This window comes from Balaenoptera ricei, chromosome 13, assembly GCF_028023285.1.
Source record: "Balaenoptera ricei isolate mBalRic1 chromosome 13, mBalRic1.hap2, whole genome shotgun sequence".
Lineage (NCBI taxonomy): Eukaryota > Metazoa > Chordata > Mammalia > Artiodactyla > Balaenopteridae > Balaenoptera > Balaenoptera ricei.
In genome coordinates this window covers 73,512,866-73,533,513 of record NC_082651.1, presented here as the reverse complement: position 1 = coordinate 73,533,513, position 20,648 = coordinate 73,512,866, and the positions used below count along the sequence as shown (strand labels likewise).

At 41.2% G+C, this 20,648-nt stretch overlaps 1 protein-coding gene across 1 annotated transcript in view; it reads left to right on the top strand.

Moving 5' to 3' along the window:
- Window positions 1-20,648, top strand: part of CRIM1 (cysteine rich transmembrane BMP regulator 1) — a 205,158-nt gene that overhangs the window by 90,691 nt on the left and 93,819 nt on the right. The window contains exons 3-4 of the mRNA XM_059943606.1: window positions 5,272-5,514; window positions 6,575-6,695. Of these exons, the coding sequence (XP_059799589.1) occupies window positions 5,272-5,514; window positions 6,575-6,695 (364 nt within the window). The remainder of the gene's footprint in view (window positions 1-5,271; window positions 5,515-6,574; window positions 6,696-20,648) is intronic.

Genomic DNA, 20,648 nt, shown 5'->3' with positions numbered 1-20,648 from the left:
GACAGGCTGATGATGGGGGAAGGGAAGGATGCTGGGTGAGTGTTCTAGATAATCTGTTGAAAAGTGAATAGAGGGTAGAATGAAGAGGAGAATAAAGCTAAGACACTTAACGATTACAAAATAGAAAGAAAGATTTAGATCTTAGAAATCTAAATTCTTTGAAAGCATCACTTTACAATTTGCCAAGTCAGTATAACAGGCTTGAATCTTCTGCCTGCTAGTCATGAACTTAACCACACATCCTTGAAAAATTAAAGTGAAAACTGTTAGAAATATGAGGAGAAGTTGCTGGTTCATAGTGGGAGATTTTTTTATAGATCCTTCTTGGAAATCAGTTTAAAAATGTAAGATGTAAGTGAGCAGAATGTCATAATTAAGCTTGATTTAATAGATGCGCAAGTTTGGATTCAATAAACAGAGAATACATGTCCTTTTCAAATACTCATGTATTCAAAAAGTTGACCATAGGCCACATGTACATACACGCGTGCCAAAAAAACAAAAACAAAAGATAAACTCAAGAAATTAACAGAAGTGGAAAATTGTATAGCCTACATTTTCTGGCAACAGGGCAGTGAAACCATAAATTAAACTGAAAAGGAAAGCCAAGGAGAAGGAAAGGAAAAAGGAAAGCCACGCAGAAATTTATTAGCATTGTCCTAAAAAGTCTTTAGTTAAAGAAGAGATCAAAATTGAATTAGAAATGAGTTACATTGAGAGTAGTACGTATCAAAAATTAGAATATAACCAAAGCAATATTTGGCTAAAGTATTACAATCATAATTAAAGTTATTCAAAAAAAAAAAGTTATTCACACTTCTGAGAAAATAGAAGTGAACTAAGCATCAATTTTAAACCTAGAGAAAAGCCAGTTAAACAATCTGAAAGACAAAGAAGGAAGAGATTCAAAAACTTGAGAGAACCCATGAACACATAAACCACAAAAAAGAAAGCTTGCTCCATAAAGCCTGAAATGAGTTTGTAACTCTAGATGAATGAGGTATTTCTTAATATATATAAACATATGTTATATATATTTCTAATATATGTTAGTATAGATAATTCTACAAAAGGTGGAACACCTGAATAATCTAATAACCAACAAAGAAATCTGTCCTTTCCTCCTTTAAAAATATACTGAGTTCAGATAGGTTCATGAGTTATATGAAAACATCAAAGAATAGATAATTCCTGTGGTATTTGAACTGCTTTACAGCCGAGAAAGAGGTAGAATGATAAACAGGTCATTGAAAAAGTTAGTATAACTCTGGAGCTAAGACCGGATGAGGCCAGCACACACACACACAAAAAGAGAGAGCCGCAGGCTAATATTACTCAAGCTTATTAATCTAAAAGTCTTAATATGTTAGGAAGTCACACCCAGCTGGATCTTTAGAAAGAGGGTTTATTCTAAGAAAACGAGGCTGGTTTAAAATCTACTAATTGATTATATTAGTAAATTAAAGGGAAACCCAATATGAATCCTGAGAAAAGTTGAAAAAGCATTTATAATAAGATGTAATCCTCATTTTTAACATTCTTAAATCATTTCAGACTGTGGTTCAGACAGTGTCTGTGGTAGCCTACCTTATGCCGCGTGTGTTACTAAGGCAGGTCTTCAGAAGTAAATAAATCTCTCAGGGCTTGAGCTGCAAAATACATACCAGTCAGTGACAATGTTGGGACTGTTAAAGGAAACTTAAAGAGCAGAATAACTAGGAAGATCTAATATGTTGGGTTTTCATGAAAACATCTTTCTTTGAAGCTTATGTGTTTTTTTGTTTTTGTTTTTTAATTTTATTTATTTATTTATGGCTGTGTTGGGTCTTAGTTCCTGTGCGAGGGCTTTCTCTAGTTGTGACAAGCGGGGGCCACTCTTCATCGCGATGCGCGGGCCCCTCACTATCGCGCCCTCTCTTGTTGCAGAGCACAGGCTCCAGACACGCAGGCTCAGTAGTTGTGGCTCATGGGCCCAGTTGCTCCGCGGCATGTGGGATCTTCCCAGACAAGGGCTCAAACCCGTGTCCCCTGCATTGGCAGGCAGATTCTCAACCACTGTGCCACCGGGGAAGCCCCGAAGCTTATGTTTTAAAAGTCTGATTATGCATACCGAATATTTTCTAGAATAAGAATGTAATAGAATGTGATACAGAATAAGTTAATTGCAGCACATTAACAAGAGTAGAAAGTAAGCGCAGTTTGCAGTTAAAGTCATGGCACTCGTATTAGTTATGAGACCACGTGTTTGTGTTTGACAGATAAGACATCTACTCAGTGTGCTTTCCACACTCCCATCTCCCATACAGCCAAGGTTCGCTTTCTCCTCCTCAGCTCTTTGATTTGTTCTGCCCACGCTGATGGGGATCCAGGAGTGGAATTCCTCTTAAGTATGTTCTCTTCTGAAGACAGTTGCTTGGGCTTGTAATATGAAAATTGGGTGTATGTATCCTCTGTATATCCTGCTGCAGCCACACTGGCCTCTTGCTCCTCTTGGGACACGCAGGAGTGCAGTAGCTGTGCCCTCTGCTGGGGTGCTCTTCTCCCAGGTATCTCTATGGCCCACCCCTCACTCCTTCAAATCTGTTCAAACATCAGCTTCCCAGTGATGCCTATTCCGACCAAATTGTTTTGTTTTTTGTTTTTTTTTTTTCAATTTTTCTTTGGCTGTGTTGGGTCTTCACTGCTGTGCGCAGGCTTTCTCTAGTTGCGGCGAGCTGGGGCTACTCTTCATTGCAGTGCGCGGGCTTCTCATTGCAGTGGATTCTCTTGTTGCAGAGCACAGGCTCTAGGTGCGCGGGCTTCAGTAGTTGTGGCACGCGGGCTCAGTAGTTGTGGCGCACGGGCTTAGTTGCTCCGCAGCATGTGGGACCGTCCCAGACCAGGGCTCGAACCTATGTACCCTGCATTGGCAGGTGGATTCTTAACCACTGTGCCACCGGGGAAGTCCCCCGACCAAACTGTAACTGCCCCCCACTTCTTCCATGCACTAATTCCCCCTTGCTCTGTTCTATTCCCCCACCCAGCACTTATCATCCTCTGCTCCTATATAGTTTGCTTATTTATAACATTTATTGTTTATTTTATATCACCCTCCAGTGCATTGTAAACTATATAAGGGCCAGGATCTCTGTTTGTTTTCCTTGTGGTGTGTCCCAGGCTGCTGGAACAGCGGGCACTCAAGAAATATTTTTGAATGAATTTACCAGAACTATGAGTATGAAGGCTCTCCTGTGCTATCTTCTGATTAAACAAGAAATAGTTACACAAGGAAGATGGACGGTGAAATGAAAGATACAGCAATCAAGGTAGAAATGACCTGAGGGACACTTGATTTTGAAAATAGACCTACTTTTGTAATATAAAGAGCTAAGTGGACTGAAAGTCAGGAAGCTTGGATTCTTGCTTTAATTTTACCACTGACCTTAGACACATCGCTTGAATTCTCGGGCCTCAGGTTCTTTATGTACAAAATAGACTAAAATTTTTAGTTTAGAAGGCTGAACTAGGAGACCTCTTGCATCTAACCCTGCTTTGTGATTGTTTGTGGGTTTTACTTTAGGAAAGACAGAGCTTATGAATGTACCCCAATACTACATGGCATTATTTTCACCCAACATTTTCCGAACTCTTTCCACTCAAGGTCATGAGGCCATGATGATGTGCTTTTGGTTTATTTCAGACTTTTTTTTTTTTGAGTTTAAAAAGGTATTATTCTTTATTTTAAGAAATAGTGATAAAATATACATAATGTAAAACTTACCATCTTCACTATATTTAAGTGTACAGTTCAGTGGCATTAAGTACATTCCCATTGTTTGTGCAACCATCACCACCATCCACCTCCAGAACGTTTTTCTTTTTTTTTTTCCACACACACACACACACACACACACACACACACTGTATTTTATTTTTACAAGAGATAAATAAACTGACACCAAGCATTGTAAATGGATGATCACAACAAAAGCAACAATGATTGCAATTACCAAACACGAAACACACTCATACTATGTCATGATATTGACATTCAGTCCAGTAATCCTCCACTGTAACAGCTCCTTTACTTTGCAGTGAAAATTGATTTGTATATTTTTTGCCTCTGAGTCCTTGTGGGATTTTTTTTTTTATTCAAACAGAAAGTCACAAAAATTATAATCATCCTCATCAGTTCACTCAGTCCCATGTAATTAATTTTTTTTTCATCTTGATCTTTTGTTAGCACTTTTATGAGTTCATCAGTTTTCCATTAGAGTTCTGAAAATGCTTCTTCATTCAGTTCAGCACGATAGTCAGTTATCAGAAACCTGTACTTGTCAGAGTCTTTTCCATGAATTCCTTGAAGATGAAACCCTTTTATAGGAACATTTTTGCAGAAGCATCAGAGTACACCCAGAACTGTCTGTAAATGACAAAAGACTTAAAAATGACCACGGTTAAAGATTTGATGAAAGTTCATAATAATGCAATTGACAAGGGCCTAATGTGGCTATAAGTTTCTTTAAAGCTTAAACCAAGAAACTGAGCTGCGCACTGGGGCTCCAGAAGCTAGGGCTTTGCTTGATTTATTTTTCTTATCTGTAAAAATGGAAGTGCAGCAATAGGTTGGTGACATAATACAGGAGAAAGGAGAATAAGGTACATTTGATGGATTTCTGCTAGGGATAGAAACACACCAGATGCCATTTCGGGAAATTACATGGGAATTTGGCTCAATATCCATCTTGCTAAAGCTTTCCTATCATCTTAGTCTGTTCATCTCCTCAAATTTCAGAGCTTGGAGGTCAAGTTCCTCCGTGGTGATTGTCATCCATCTTGTCCTCAGTCCCCAAAACAGCCATTAGGTATTTGTGGGCCTGTTTTGGTGTTTAAATGGACACTGTTTTCAAAGAACGGCCCTTAAAACTCCTCTTAAACTTAAAGATTTTTCCCTTGGTCAGTGACTGAGTCCCGTTTTCAGAGTCTCCACATCACATAGGCATCTTCCCTCCACCTTTCTTCACCTGATCCATGTGCTGGACATGGATTGTTCAACACAAGGGAGGGGACGGGCCGATGGAGAAGGCAGCTTCCACCTCTCGCTTTGGTGTCATGAGCAGGTCACGGGAAAGATTTCCATGGGCGGCTTAGCTGTGTTTGAGGGTTCTCACCAGATTTCTGTCCCTGCTGTACTCTTTGTTAGTTAGTCTATCATCAGGGCTGCCTGCACTTATGGGGAGAGTGCCCCATGCTGCCCCTGGGCCTGTGCTAAACTCTTTCTCTCCCATTTAGAAGAGAAGCCAGATTGCTCCAAGGCCCGCTGTGAAGTCCAGTTCTCTCCGCGTTGTCCTGAAGACTCCGTTCTGATCGAGGGTTACGCACCCCCCGGGGAGTGCTGCCCCCTCCCCAGCCGCTGCGTGTGCGACCCCGCGGGCTGCCTGCGGAAAGTCTGCCAGCCAGGATACCTGAACATACTTGTGTCCAAAGCCTCAGGGAAGCCGGGAGAGTGCTGTGACCTCTATGAGTGCAAACCAGGTATGCACGGGCTTGGTCCCCGCAGCCTCGCTGCTTTGCATCAGAGGGCGGCGGCGGCCAGCCTTCCCCCGTGCCCCGCCCCACCCTGACCACTTGACAGTGGGGTGCTGCAAACCTGTTCCTCTGGGCTAATGGCAGCCTGGCTTCTGCCCTCCAGCCAGAGAACCAGATAATCCACTGGTACAGAAGTGCCTTCAGAGAGCGACCCTGTCTTTTTCTCTTTTCTTCTTCTTTTTTCTTCCTTCAAAGTATGCTTGATGGGGGCAGTAGGGTTAAAATTTATGGTACTGTGGTTGCCTGCTTCATTCCCCCAGAGGAGGTCATCATCCTCATTTGCAGATATATCTGTCACTTTAAAGTATTACATTTAAAAACAATCATCGTACATAAAACAGAAAGTTATTTTTAGATAAATATATGCATCAAAATGCCAGACATTTTATAATGAAATACTCAGCCCCAATCTTCCTCCTTGCCAGCTCCCCACCATCCGTCCTTTAGCTTTATAGCATGTGCTAAGTCATCTTTGACTGTTTACTCAGCTTCTTTGCCACATTTATTTTGTAGTCATGTCCCAGCTGTTTCTGGATCTATGGTATTTTTAACATCTTTGTTCTCGTGGCTGCATTTCTAATGTGGTCTGTGAATAGGTCTGGACTGCAGAGATTTCCTCTTCCAAAGTTTCTAACCATGGGTCAGATTTTTTTTAACTGCTAGGTAAATGCTCAAGCCAAGCAAGCCCTTGTTCATCTCTTGAACTGTTTCATCAGAAATGCCTCGGGCTGATCGTCACCATCCACAGAACCACCACTGGTTTAACTCTCTGTCTTTCTCTGTGTCTGCATCTTAACTCTTCAGTGTCTTGTTCCCTTCTTTTCTTGAACAGAAGATTTGGGTCATATTACAGTTCTCTAACGTTGATGGAAATGAAAATGCCAGTGCTAAGACAGGGTTTCCAGGAAGCAAGGAAACTACAGAAATTTGAAGAGCCAGTGTTTCATTTGGGGACTCAAAATGCAAGGAAACGTAACGGTGAATGGTGCCTCTGTTTGCCCCCCAGTTTTCAGCGTGGACTGCAGCACTGTGGAGTGTCCCTCCGTTCAGCAGGCCGTGTGCCCCCTGGACAGCTACGAAACTCAGGTCAGACTCACAGCGGATGGTTGCTGCACCCTGCCAACAAGGTCGGTCCGTCATTCGTTTTTTACGCTTTCTCCTCTGTCCTGTGTGTTAGCATTCACGAAAGGCACAGTTTCAGGCATGCCGTTTGTTTTCCCCAAGGGTCAGAGAACCCTAATATCCTCCTGTTTCTATGGAGAAGTCACTGAACGGTTACTATGACTTGGTAGTTCCATGTATCGTTCCTGGGGCCAAAGTCAGCTGTCCTCAGGTTAAGTCCCTAATCCTTAGAGGTTCCTCAGGTTGGGGTGCCTGTGCACTTTTGCAGGCTGCAAACTAAACAGGCACGTGTGTCCCTCAGTCTGGAGCCGGGAAGGCAGCAAGGTATCGATCCATAGTAGGCATGTCATTTGATCCTGTGCAGTGAATCTTACAGGTGTTTAACCATTGTGTTCAATGGGGTGAAACACTGCATGCATCATAGAATTGCTCCCCAGGGATCCTTGACGTTTGCAATCACACATCTACCCAGACCTATAACTTGCTGAGGCAACAAGGAGTTTAAATTCCTATAATGCTTTCTGGAGGAACAAGCACATCTCTCTTTGGCTTGGTGGGGAAAAAGCTGCTGTCAGTTTAGTCTTAGTAGCAGGACATGCCCTTAACCCTGCAGGGCCAGACTTACTCCAGAACGCAAGGGTCCCCAGGCCCCATCCTTGACCGTCTTCATAGCACCACCGTAGAGCTGGTACTTTGTGCTTTGCTTTGGGAAAGACCGTGCTTGGAATCACAGGGTTTACGTTCTATTTCCCCTGCTGAGTGCCCTCCCCTCTTCCCTACCAGGTCCTCCCCTCCATCTTTCCCAGGTCAGTAAGTCATGATTTTGACTAAGCCATCTCATTTCTTTCAACTTTTGCTTTACATTTAATATCCAGAGTTAACGTGGTACCTTCCTTAACCCCCCATATCTAAGCTCTCTCTCCCTCAGTCCCTGTGCCAGGCACTTAGCATCCGTGTTTGTTGCATGAGTAATTGTGATTAAACAAATGGGTTGCTAAGGTAGGAATGTGTATGGTCTGTAGTTAAGGAAAGTATCAGTCATTTGTCCATGATTGAAGTAGACATCCAGAGTTTGTTCTGATAACTACTTTTTTCTTCTTCCTTCTCTTAAAACACGTTAATTCTTTGACATTTACTAGCCATTGTTGTGTCAGAAACCATAGTATTCTCTCAGACATATTTTACAGGACTTGCCCTATCCTTTATAGTGCATCATAAAACAGGTGCAGAGATTTTTGTGAAGGTAACATACAGTGGCGTAGCACTTTCTTACGACACTACATTGTGATAATTTATGTGAAGATGTTTGGAAAGCGTTGAAGTATTGTGCAAACGTAAGGTATTACTAATCAGTAAAGGAGGAAAATGGAGTATTACTAACAGTGACAGATGTCCCTTCAAGGTCTTCATGAAAAGGAAGGTGGCACATGATATTAGACCACCTAATTAATCAAAACTAAGCCAGTTGTCAATTAACAAGACCTTTAGAGAGCAAAAGGGACATTTCTCAATTCACTGTTACAAATGTAATGTAGCACCATTTGCATGTAGGAGGCACAGTAGGCTATTTTTTTCACTCTAAGGGGTTGAAATGGATAGAAGCAACAGGAAGACATACTTAATTTCAATTTAAGGGAAAAAATATTTCTTACAACTAATGATGAACAGTCATGCACTGGGCTGCTTCCTGAGATAAACTGAGCTCCCTGGGGCCGGAGAGACTTCTTTCCGTCTGGATGGCCACCTTCCAGGAATGCTTAGAAGAAATGTTACCTTGGAAAGGAGGTTCAAGTAGAAGCCTTCCGTTTTTATCCCCAAGCTTCCGTGAGTCTGGTAAACATAAACCTTAGGGTGATTATTACGTATTGACCTAATTTTGACTTTGGCATTCAGAACCAAAGGATATTCAGTTAAAGGTGGCTCTAATGAAGAAATTGGAAGCATGGAGAAGGAAGCCATCCAAAAATCCCAGGGTAAATTATTTGCAGGGAGGGATAAGTTCTCACAGCTCTTTGGTTTCCTGTATTTTAAATAGTCAGTGACCCTTCCTCCCCTGCTGCCCCTTCTCCACATGCATCCTGTGTTCCCACCTGAACTGGATCCCCCCCACCCCCCAAGCTGTCTCGGGCTCTGGGCCTTTGCATTTGCAGTGGGCTCTTCCCTGATTGCCTTCCCCTTCTACAAACTTCTCCTCTTTCAGGACTACATTTCCTTCTGTTTGCAGTGTTTTTCAGTCTTCAGCCCCTAAAGATGACTTAGGTGTCTCTCCTCTGCTCCCTTGTAATCTAATTCCCATGTATCTCTTTATCATAGCCCTTTTCATAATACATGGAAATCATTGATTTTTTTGGGTCAGTCTCTCCTACTCTGTGTGCTTCTCAAGGGAAGGGAGTATTTTATAGCCTCTAGTACATAGAACAGGACTTGATATAAAATGGTAACCTACATTTATGAATGAGTGAATGAATGAATGAATGAATGAACAGGCCCACTATTGACCATGATGACTTATATGTTGAAGAAGAGAAAAATTATCTTCCTGCCATTAGGTGGTAATACTACTCCTTGTCTCACTATAAGACCCTTGCAGTTCCCCCCCAACCCCCCTCTTTATGGCCAATTCTCAGTATTGCAAAAATCCTCCACTCCAGGCAATGGGCTCACCTCTCAAAGCATGAGATGCCTTTATCTCTCCATTCTACCTTTTCTAATAGTGTTGTTCATCCTGCAGGACTCCCAGTTCAATTCTACTTCATCCACAAGGTCTTTGTTCTTCAGCCAACACCCGTCTCACTCCCTAGGTACTCCCAACATATCCTGTCCATGTTTCCAATTAATCATATACTTCCTTGCATTGTTATGTAACTGTTAACATGGGTAAAGTCTTGTCTCACCAGCTAAAGGACATTTCTACAGGTCAGGGATTGTGTCTTCTTTCTTTTCCTCTGTGTATGCATTAATTCCGAATGAATCAGTAATGCAGAATACACTCAGACTGTGACTTAACCTAGTTGAGCATATTAAATGGGTTCCCGCTTATTAAGGAGGATGACAGACAGGTCATACTTTGATAAGAGAATAAAAACCCAAACAATCACGTGAAAGTGGAAATAAAAAGAAGAGAGCCTAATATGTTGCAATAGTGGTAGTATTTTAAGAGAAGAAAACTACCTAACTTTATCCTTGTGTGTGATCCACGTCAAAGGTTTTCTCTTTGAGACCATGATTAGGTATAAAGAAGAGCATTTTAGAATATGCAAAACCCTGTTATGATGACTTGACCTTTACCAGCATAAAGAGCACTGTTAAGAAATTAGAGCCATTTGAGATCAAAACTGATTGTGTGGCAAATTCAGGGGGAAAAGCCCTTTACAGTCAGGACAGAGTAAGGTAAAATATTGGAAACTTTAGCAGTAGAGGTTTACCTTAGGTGGAAGTCACAGCCCCTTTTTTGTAGGACTTATTATACTTGCATAGACTAAAAAAGGAATTTGTGGACATTCTGCCCTCATCTTAAATAATAAATCCCTCCCTCCTTCATTACCATCCAAATGGAATTGCCATTCCCAGTGAGACTGTGTCACCCATTAAGGCCTCTGACTGCCCTGTTTGGGTGTAAGTACTTGCTCACTTTGTGAATTTTCTTTTGAGTTGCCTGTTCTCAGTTCATTTATTCATTCATTCATGGAACATGAGCTGAGCTCTTCCAAGTGATAGATACTCCCCTCCAGATGTCCTTTTGGTGCATGGATATCTCTTTCCACTTCCATGCCTGACAAGTACTGGTTCTCCCACCCACCTCTTCCCTTTCTAAGGATACGTTAGTCCTTCTCCCCTTGCTGAGTCTCTGCTTTTTCTTAATGGCCCATCCTTCATTGTCCCCTCTTTTGCTGTCTTTTCTCCTGAACTTCATCCTGTTTAGATATCATTCTTTGTGATATAATTATCATTTTTAATTCTTCCTTCCCTCAACTTGGTTTAGGTGTCCAAGCACTCCACTAATTCTTTTCATCCTCTTCTCTTCTGTTGGTGCTAGAATATGTTGTGAGGTATACGGCAGCTCATCGTACCTTTCAGGAGATAGTGAAAAGGAATGAGACTTAGTGGCTCTGGGCCTTAAATTGGGCCTGAACCCTGCATGATGACAAAAAGGAAAAATGGGACTGTCCATGGGGCTCATGACACCTCATGGTCTCTGCAAGACCCTTTGTACATGTGTGCATGCCATTGCCTCCATGCAAAAGGAAACTTACAAAGAGAAAGTTATGTCAGATGCTTTGATCAAATGATGTCTTTGCAGGGAAGGAAAAACAGGAAAGTCTTTAAGTAACATCTAGGTGGCAGTAACAGTGACAGCTTAAACTTGTAGTGTACCTTGCTGTTTACAAAGCATTTTTTACCTTTGCTGCCCTCATTTTGTCATCTTTCTGACTCCATGAGAAATTTATGGATATGAAAACAGAGGTTGAGAAAATAAGTGACTTGTGCAAGATCACAAATGTTTTTTGGTACAAGGGACAGAGCAGGTCCAAGTCTTCAGCCCAGGTTCTTTGATTCAAAGCCCTATACTCTCCAGTGCAGTTTTTTTTTTTTTTTATACAATGTTTTGTTGTTGTTTTTAAGTTCAGGAACTATATCAAAGAATATGAATTTATATCTCACCATCATGTTTGTTTATATCAGCATAGTACATATTAACACAGCATGCCCATGTTTCAGTTACACATTGCTGTGTAACAAGGCACCCCCAAAAGTAGTTGCTTAAAACAGTGAAGATTTATTATTTCTCTTGCCTCAGTGTTTTAACTGGGAGGTTCTTCTGTAGCCAGCTGGTGGGTCATCTGGGGCAAGGTGGTCTACGGTGGCATCATTCTCACATGTCTGGCTGGAAAGGCCTGTCACCCCCTGTGTGGTCCTTCATCCTGGCTCCTTTATGTGATGGCAGAAGCAAGGGAGGAAGTAGCAAAGCCTTAAAAGAGACCAAGAACTTGGAAGTCACACAGCATGACCTCCACTGCATTCTGATAGTGTAAGCAATTCACAGGGAGAGCCTTGGTTCAAGGAGTGGGGCAGTGGATTCCACCTCTTGATGGGAGAAGCTGCAAAGAATTTGTGACCATTTTTAATCCACCATAACATACATGTCATCAAAATAGGGGCCCCCTTAGGTTTCATTTTCTAATGGTCGAAAGTTGGTGGAGTGTTGCAGCTCTGCGACCTTCTTTCCAAAGACTAATGTCCTTCTGGCCCTGGGATTCAGGGCCCTCCTTTCTCTCAGCTGCTCTGTTTCTGCTTCTCCCTTCACTTGCCAGTCAGCAGTTCACCTGGGAGTAGATACATGATTTAGGAGCCTCTGAGCACCACCTCGACTTTAAGCATCATTTAGCCAATCATTATTTTTAACTCCTCTCCTTATGGAATGTTGTGACTATCTAGTTGATCTTGATTTTCTCTCATCACGCAACAGGGAGTGCCATTTTTGGACGCCATAAGATCTGCCTGATAAAACCAGGTCAATTTTTAAAACAAACAGAAAAAAAAAAAACTTTCAAAGACGTGCATAGTAATTCCCTCGGTAATGGTTGATTCTGGAATGGATAGTTGTCTGAGAGAAATAGACCCACCAGGTCTGGTTGGAGGGTAGATCCAGCCTGGGCTGTACCTCTGTGCAACCCATGTCCTCCTGTGTCGGCCAGCTTAGACTATTTATTAAGAAGAAAGCTCCCAGATCATGTTTTGTTTTGTTTTTTCTCTGCACTCCTCACCCTTTGCTATCCCCGATGTATGTGCTGCATTTTACAGAGTTTTCCCTTTGCCTCTGTAATTTTTCACCAGGCTTTTTAGATACAGGTTCACAGGGGAGAAATTAACTAGTTAAAAATCTAAGAAGTAATACCTTTACTGTATTCCCTTTTACTGTAAGTCAAATGAGTGTTTCAATACCCTTATGCCTTTTGCTTTGTTATGTAACTATTCTTATGTTTTTATTAAGAAGATGAATGAATATAATATGTTATTGACAGTCACCCATTCTAAATTTATTTTAATGAGATTTTTCCACAACTTTTTGTTCTGAAACATTCTGTTGTCAATTTCTGTCTCTAAATATCCATTCCTTAATAGTTATTTAGAAAAATCCAATCTAGTTATTTTGAGGTGGAAATAAATTAAGTCAGTGTTTATAATGTTGAAAAACTTAAAATAGGGTTTCTCCTGGGTTGTATGCAGTGTATCAAGCCAGGTTCCCAAGCTCCCTCCTGGCTGCAGCCTCTCTCTGACTAAAGGGTCTGATTCTCTTCCAGAACCTATATCCAGAACATTTATATCTCTTGCTTTCTGAGACTATACTGAAAATCCTCTTTTATTTTTAAATCAAGATTTGGAAGCATTTTTAACTTTTTCTTCTTAGTCCAAAGTAATTAAAAATTTTAGATTATCTGTAGGCTAAAAGGTTGACTAATATGTGACTTTGGTTTTCTCTAAAACGTTTAATAGAATGTCTTGAGCACATTAGATTCTGAGTACAGTTCCAGTGAAAATGTAGCTGAACCTGAATCCCAGCGCTGCCCCACCCGCAGGAGGTGGGTTGTATGGCTCTCCCGTTTCAGGAAGGGTCCTGCCCGCTGAGTGGCAGAGCCAGGCTTTGTGAGTACAAATCACCAGCTAGCACCGTACTGCTGTGGTCCTGAGCTCACTCCCCATAGCCCCTCTCCGGCCCCACCGCTCAGGGGACCTAACATTCCATGTCATACACTTTCTTTTACAGTGTAGTCTGTGGGCAAATGTGTACATGTGAGTAGACCGTTCAGCAGCTAAAGAATACTCCCTCACACGTCACCTGGTGCTGTGCAGAAAGAGCCTGTGCCTGGATGCTGAGTTCTAGAATCCAGGTCCACTTCTGCATGAATCTGGACAAGCCTCTCACATCATCTGGGTCTGTTTTCTTACCTGAGGGAGAAGGAGGGGAGGAGGGATTTGATGATCTCAAAAGTAACTTCTACTTAAATTTAAATTTTTTGACTTTTCCCAAACCCTTTGGGGGGGGGGAACCCCAATCTGCTGGTGATAGGAGACTCCTGAGAAAAAAATGAGAAGGAAAATTTTAGAAAATCCCAGAACTCAGAAGATAATGGGAGAAATACATGGTTTTCATCATGATGGGAAGGGTGTAAAGTCCAAAGGAAGTCATAAAAGAATTACGGTTACTTTTTCTTTTTTTCCATTTTCTTTTTAAAAAAATAGGAAAGGCAAAATGAAATAATAATAATAATTTTTTCTTAGACTAATAATTTAAACCAGGATGCTCAGAACTGGTTGAATTGTGAAAGCTGAGTGGTAATCCAGCAAAATAGATTGCCTGTTGGTTAATGGCTAGTTGAATACTGCTAGTTAGTTGTTTTTTTTTTTTTAATATCTGTAAATAGATAGCCCCTTATATAGCAGGAGCAGAGACTGTGTGGCCAAAGGCTGAATCCATAAGACAAGGACTTACTGTGTTAAAGTGCTTTCTCATAGAATGTGGATATCTCTGCCTGTCTGCCTGCCTTTCTGGGTACGTTGTGGGGAGCGTGCTGGGTGTGGCATCCTCGAACCCCTGCACGCTCACCACCATGAACTCCCAGCAGCCTGTGCATGGCTGCTGGCTGGCTCCCACACCAGTATTTGTACCTGTCTCTCCCCAGCTATTGCTACTCCACTTTCCTTAAGGTAAAGTCTGTCTTTGTCTGTCTTCCCTGTCACTCCTCTTTATCCAGCGTCTCCATATTTTTATTGCATTTTTCTTTATTTCACACTAACTTGTGTATACACACAGAGGGCATTATATTTGTGGAAGAGGTTTAGATTCTCTGTTCCTAACTTTATGATTACACCATTTCTTTCTATGTCTCTTAAAATAAAAAATGGTCTACTGAGTTAAGTTCCCTTCTCTTTGTTTGAGCCTCAGTTTTATTTCTGTCTTGTAAGACACTGACCTTAGAAGACAATTTCTCACTCATACCGTGTCATATTATAACAACTCCAAACACTATAATTCCAGGAAAGGAAACAAGAAAAAAAGAAGGATGCCCAACCCTATTGTATCAGAAAGATACATCAGATATACAGCCCATGACCAGAACGAAGGTCATGAATTTTTTTTTCCTTTACCACAACATCTAGATAGTCATACTCTGCTGCTTCAGGCTGAAAATCTAGGATGCTTAGTTCCCATTCCTCCATCCTGATTTCTCTGTGCTCTCAAGAAAATCTGTCTTGTTGGTACTGTATTGTATTACAATAATAGAGTCTTAGCAGATTGCTGCACGCTGTTTCTTGTGACTGGATGTAGATATTTAGAAAAGAAGCTTTCCGGGGTTTCAGAATTTATAGCCTGAAATTGACTCATCCCGGCTGAAGCCAACAGAATGGAATCTTTGGCAGGTTGTCTTTTCCTTTCAGAAGCGCTTGAGTTACATCAAACTTAATCTAACCACAAAGCTACAGTGAGTGAAAACAAGGTGCAGATTTGGAAATGCTCAGTTAAATGGCCAAGACTCATTGAGAACCTCATGGAAGACAGAGAACACTGGGCTTGGTGGTAATGGATAAGATAGGGACAAGGCTTGAAGGAACTCAGTACCTAACAAATATCACCTCTGCCAGTCTCAGAAAAGTCTCAGACCTTTGGAAGGTAATAAGGGAACACACACACACACACACACACACACTCACACACACACACACACACAATGACTGATGATCATTTTTCATATCCCTCCATATTTGCCTGTAGTTTCAAAGCTTGGAATCTACAGGTATGCTCTTACAGAGAAGTCCCATTGTAACCCTCTGCTCCATTAACATCTCTCCACTTTTGAGTAATAGTCTTGGAGGGACAGTGTCAAGACTTTGCTGCTACACTTACACTTGGGTGATTCAGCTTTCCAGAGCTCCCCAGTCAAGTCTTGACTCCAGAGCCTCAGCCTATCATTCTGCTGGTTGACGCCTTTAGGAGGGTGTTGAGGGCCTGGAGGGTGGGCGGGAGGATTACACAAGGGTCAGGAACACGGAGGACAAGACTGTCATCACAGGGCACATCAGCCCAACCAGACACGGATGTCAAAGCCAGAAACTTCCTGCAGGTGGCTCAGAAAAGGCAGGTTCCTTCTCAAAGCTCAGGGAGCCCCCCCCCCCCTTAGTTCTTTGAGACGGTGTTAAGTTCTTTAGATCATCAAATAACAGTTATTGTAGATCCCTATGCTCTTAACAGTGTGCTAGGTAATTAAGTTGCATGTACCATGCTTATGGAAACTAACCAGTGGAAATTATCCCTGAATATTCATTTTCAAAAGGACTTTATCAAATTAAGAATCTTGTAATTAATTATCATGTCCATCTGTTCCCAAGACCTTGTCTTGAAGAAGACGGCACTTAATAACAGTTTTGGGGTTTTTTTGGTAAGATTAATCTTTTAGTAGACAAGTATCTCTAATTCAGTTCACTTTTTGGTTGTTCCCTTTAATTTGAATAATTTATCCAGCTGCTTTTGGGGAATAAATAAAATTAAGTTATCCAATATGTAAAATATGGATTAGCATAGCACAGATTTAAAGCATTCCTGACTCTTGACATGCTATCATGGTAGCATTCTCTCTGTTTCTAAACACATGCAGAAAAATTTGGAAATATATTTGAAGCCCTTCTTTCTCAACTAAGAAAAGAACGTCTATTCTGTTGCCCTCTGTCACAGTAATTTTTGGCCCAAAAGAGCAAGTCAACTCATGACGAAAAAAGCCAGAGTCTATATTAAACTCTGATGTTTTTAAAACAAAATAATTGTAGGAATTCCATGTTATTATTGGACTTATCCCCAGAATGAAGAAAATATGCTTTCCTAGAAGTAAAGCCCTTGACCATTGGAGATGAACTATCTCCCTAGTAGAGAGTTTAATTTGTCAATAATTCACTTCAGATGTGTAAGCCCTGCACTTCCTATACTAGTGCCTTATGTCTTTTGCATTTCACCATGCATTTGACCAGTGTCTCGTCTTAGTTTATATTTGTTTCAGTCCTGAAACAAAGCTCAGGGCTCTCACTCAGAGGCTTTCAGTTTGATCTGAGTGAGCCTGGCCATCACCAGATGATGAAGACATGGCCTTCTGACTCTCGCTCAAAGAGAGTAACTCAGCTGAATTCCATAAGACTTTCAATTAAGTTGGAAAGTGGAATCCACAGCCCGGATAATATTGAACCTCAGAGGGCTTTCCCCACCCACCCTCCTTTGAAATCATCACCGTCATGACACAGCTGAACGGAAGAACAGCTCCAGACAGTTCTGCAGAAATGTTCTGTGAAGCTGTTTACGTAACTAATAAGCAAATCTAACATATTAAAATCCTACCTCTTCTGGAAATGCCAGAAGCAACCCCAAATTTGGTGGACTATATTTTACTCTTCATTTGCACCTTTACATAGGATGTAAGTGATAAGACTCACCACTGTGTAGACACAGAGTGCAGAGGGTTCAGGGTTATATTTGCCCAGCAGATGTTTAACTGCTTGACTGCAACCCTGAAGGTGGAGACAGCTGGTTTCTCTTGGACTTGATGCCCAGTTAATCTGTTGTGAACGTATCATGCAGACAAGTGCATTTTAAAAGATCCTTTCGTGATTTTGCCTTTGTTTGTATGTCATGACTCTTATGATAAGATGATGGAGTACTTTGATCTTCATAACTAGATCATGGATTCTTGAAGACTCTTATGACACTTCCTAAGACATTAAATTGTGTACTTTTTTGAGGACAGGGATGCACCTTGTAAGTCTCAATCTCATCATTGCCTCCCACAGTATATGCTTCTGGTTAAATTTATAGATAGTTAAGCTGTGGCAAGTCCTAGCATCTGAATCCCATAGTGTTTTTAGTCTGTGTGGAGAAGAAATATTCGAGTGTTTATCATGTGCTGGATGTTATGCTAACCTTGTAGGAATAAGACGTAGACACTGATGTCAAGGAGCTTACCATCTAAAGGAAAGGCATATATACATGCTACATCATCTTTATGCATTCATCTGTCATTGGACACTTAGGTTGCTTCCATGTCCTGGCTATTGTAAATAGTGCTGCAGTGAATATTGTGCTACATGACTCTTTTTGAATTATGGTTTTCTCAGGGTATATGCCCAGTAGTGGGATTGCTGGGTCGTATGGTAGTTCTATTTTTAGTTTTTTAAGGAACCTCCATACTGTTCTTCATAGTGGCTGTATCAATTTGCATTCCCACCAACAGTGCAAGAGGGTTCCCTTTTCTCCACACCCTCTCCACCATTTATTGTTTGTAGATTTTTTGATGATGGCCATTCTGACCAGTGTGAGGTGATACCTCATAGTAGTTTTGATTTGTATTTCTCTAATGATTAGTGATGTTGAGCATTCTTTCATGTGTTTGTTGGCCATCTGTATATCTTCTTTGGAGAAAGAAGATGTGGCACATATATACAATGGAATATTACTCAGCCATAAAAAAACGAAATTGTGTTATTTGTAGTGAGGTGGATGGACCTAGAGACTGCCGTACAGAGTGAAGTAAGTCAGAAAGAAAAACAAATACCATATGCTAACACATATATATGGAATCTAAAAAAAAAAAAAAAGTGGTTCTGAAGAACCTAGGGGCAGGACAGGAATAAAGACGCAGACATAGAGAATGGACTTGAGGACACGGGGAGGGGGAAGGGTAAGCTGGGACGAAGTGAGAGAGTGGCATGGACATATACTACCAAATGTAAAATAGATAGCTAGTGGGAAGCAGCCGCATAGCACAGAGAGAACAGCTCGGTGCTTTGTGACCACTTAGAAGGGTGGGATAGGGAGGGTGGGAGGGAGACACAAGAGGGAGGAGATATGGGGATATATGTATATGTATAGCTGATTCACTTTGTTATAAAGCAGAAACTAACACACCATTGTAAAGCAATTATACTCCAATAAAGATGTTAAAATAAATCAAGGAAAGGCAAACATGTAGAAAACAATGCAATTTAGAGGGCTATGTGCTTTAGAAACAGAAGTGTGCAAAAAACAGTAAGCTCACAGAGCAAAGAGATCCTATTTGGAAAACTGTTGGATTTGACTTCTGAGCTCAGTCTTTAAGAATGAGTCAGAGTTCACTAGATGGAGAAAGAGGAAAGGGCATTCTAGGCTATTGTGGTCATTGATTTTTAAACTTTTAATGTGTCTTACAACTTAAAACATTACCACTAGAAAAGGGAACCCTCTTGCACCGTTGGTGGGAATGTAAATTGATATAGCCACTATGGAGAACAGTATGGAGTTTCCTTAAAAAACTAAAAGTAGAACTACCATACAACCCAGCAATCCCACTACTGGGCATATACCCTGAGAAAACCATACTTCAGAAAGAGTCGTGTACCACAGTGTTCATTGCAGCACTATTTACAATAGCCAGGACATGGAAGCAACCTAAGTGTCCACTGACAGATGAATAGATAAAGAAGATGTGACACATATATCCAATGGAATATTACTCAGCCATAAAAAGAAACAAAATTGAGTTATTTGTAGTGAGGTGGATGGACCTAGAGTCTGTCATACAAGTGAAGTAAGTCGGAAAGAGAAAAACAAATACCGTATGCTAACACATATATATGGAATCTAAAAAAAAAAAAAAAAAATGGCTCTGAAGAACATAGGGGCAGGACAGGAATAAAGACACAGATGTAGAGAATGGACTCGAGGACACGGGGAGGGGGAAGGGTAAGCTGGGACAAAGTGAGAGAGTGGCATGAACATATATACACTACCAAATATAAAATAGATAGCTAGTAGGAAGCAGCTGCATAGCACAGGGAGATCAGCTCGGTGCTTTGTGACCACCTAGAGGGGTGGGATAGGGAGGATGGGAGGGAGATGGAAGAGGGAGGGGATATGGGGAGATATGTATATGTATAGCTGACTCACTTTGTTATACAGCAGAAACTAACACGCCATTGTAAAGCAATTATACTCCAATAAAGATGTTTAAAAAAGAAAAAAGTCAACTACACTTCAGTACAAAAAAGAAAAAGAAAAAATAAAAAACATTACGACTAATCCTGCCTATCTTTATGATTCAAGAAAAATGGAATTCATGACAGTGTTGGTTTTTTTTCTTAGATAATCATCTCTTTGCAAGACTCCATCACTTGTTCAAGATATTTATTACTTTCTTATTGCTTTCAATTAAAGATACTTCTTAGTATGGTATGCAAGGCCCCTTGTTACCCAGCTCTGGCCTATCTCACTAGCCATGCCTCCTGCAAGTTCCCCACAGTATCCTCCAGTCCCAATCCCAGCACAGAATATGCTTCTGGTGGCTGAACCATTTGCTCCAACCTAAAACACTATTCTTTCTTGCCCTGTAGATGTGAGTAGGTTCTTTCCTCCTCCTGGAATGTCTTTCCCTCCATCTCCACTTCCCCTTGTTTGCTGGACACTTCCCATCTGTGCCCACTCACACTCCCCTACTCACACATATACACACAGCATCAGCTCTTTGTGCCTCTAGTTGGAAGAATGATCCTTAGGGATGAATGGAAGTCTTTGGACACGTGAGGGACTCCAGTGTTGAAGAGGTGGAATAGCTACTGCTGAGTGTGTACCCTTTTTTTTTTTTTCTCTCCACCAGTCATCAACAGCTTGCATATTTGCAGTTGGCAGCCTTTGGGCTGAATTTGACCCCAAGACATGTTTTCTTTGATTTGCCTTTTTTTTTTTTTTGCCATCTTTAAATTAGTCATCAGCATTTAAAAACTGGGATGCTTGACGTAAAACTCTGGCTTCTCTTGAGCAGTTGAAAGGTATAGCAACACTCTACGTTTCTGCACGGAGTGAGTAGTGAAGCCCCTTCAGAGGACACAGACCCTCTAGAGTTGTCTGCAACATCCCACTTCCCTTTGAATGAATACAGGTTTGCCAG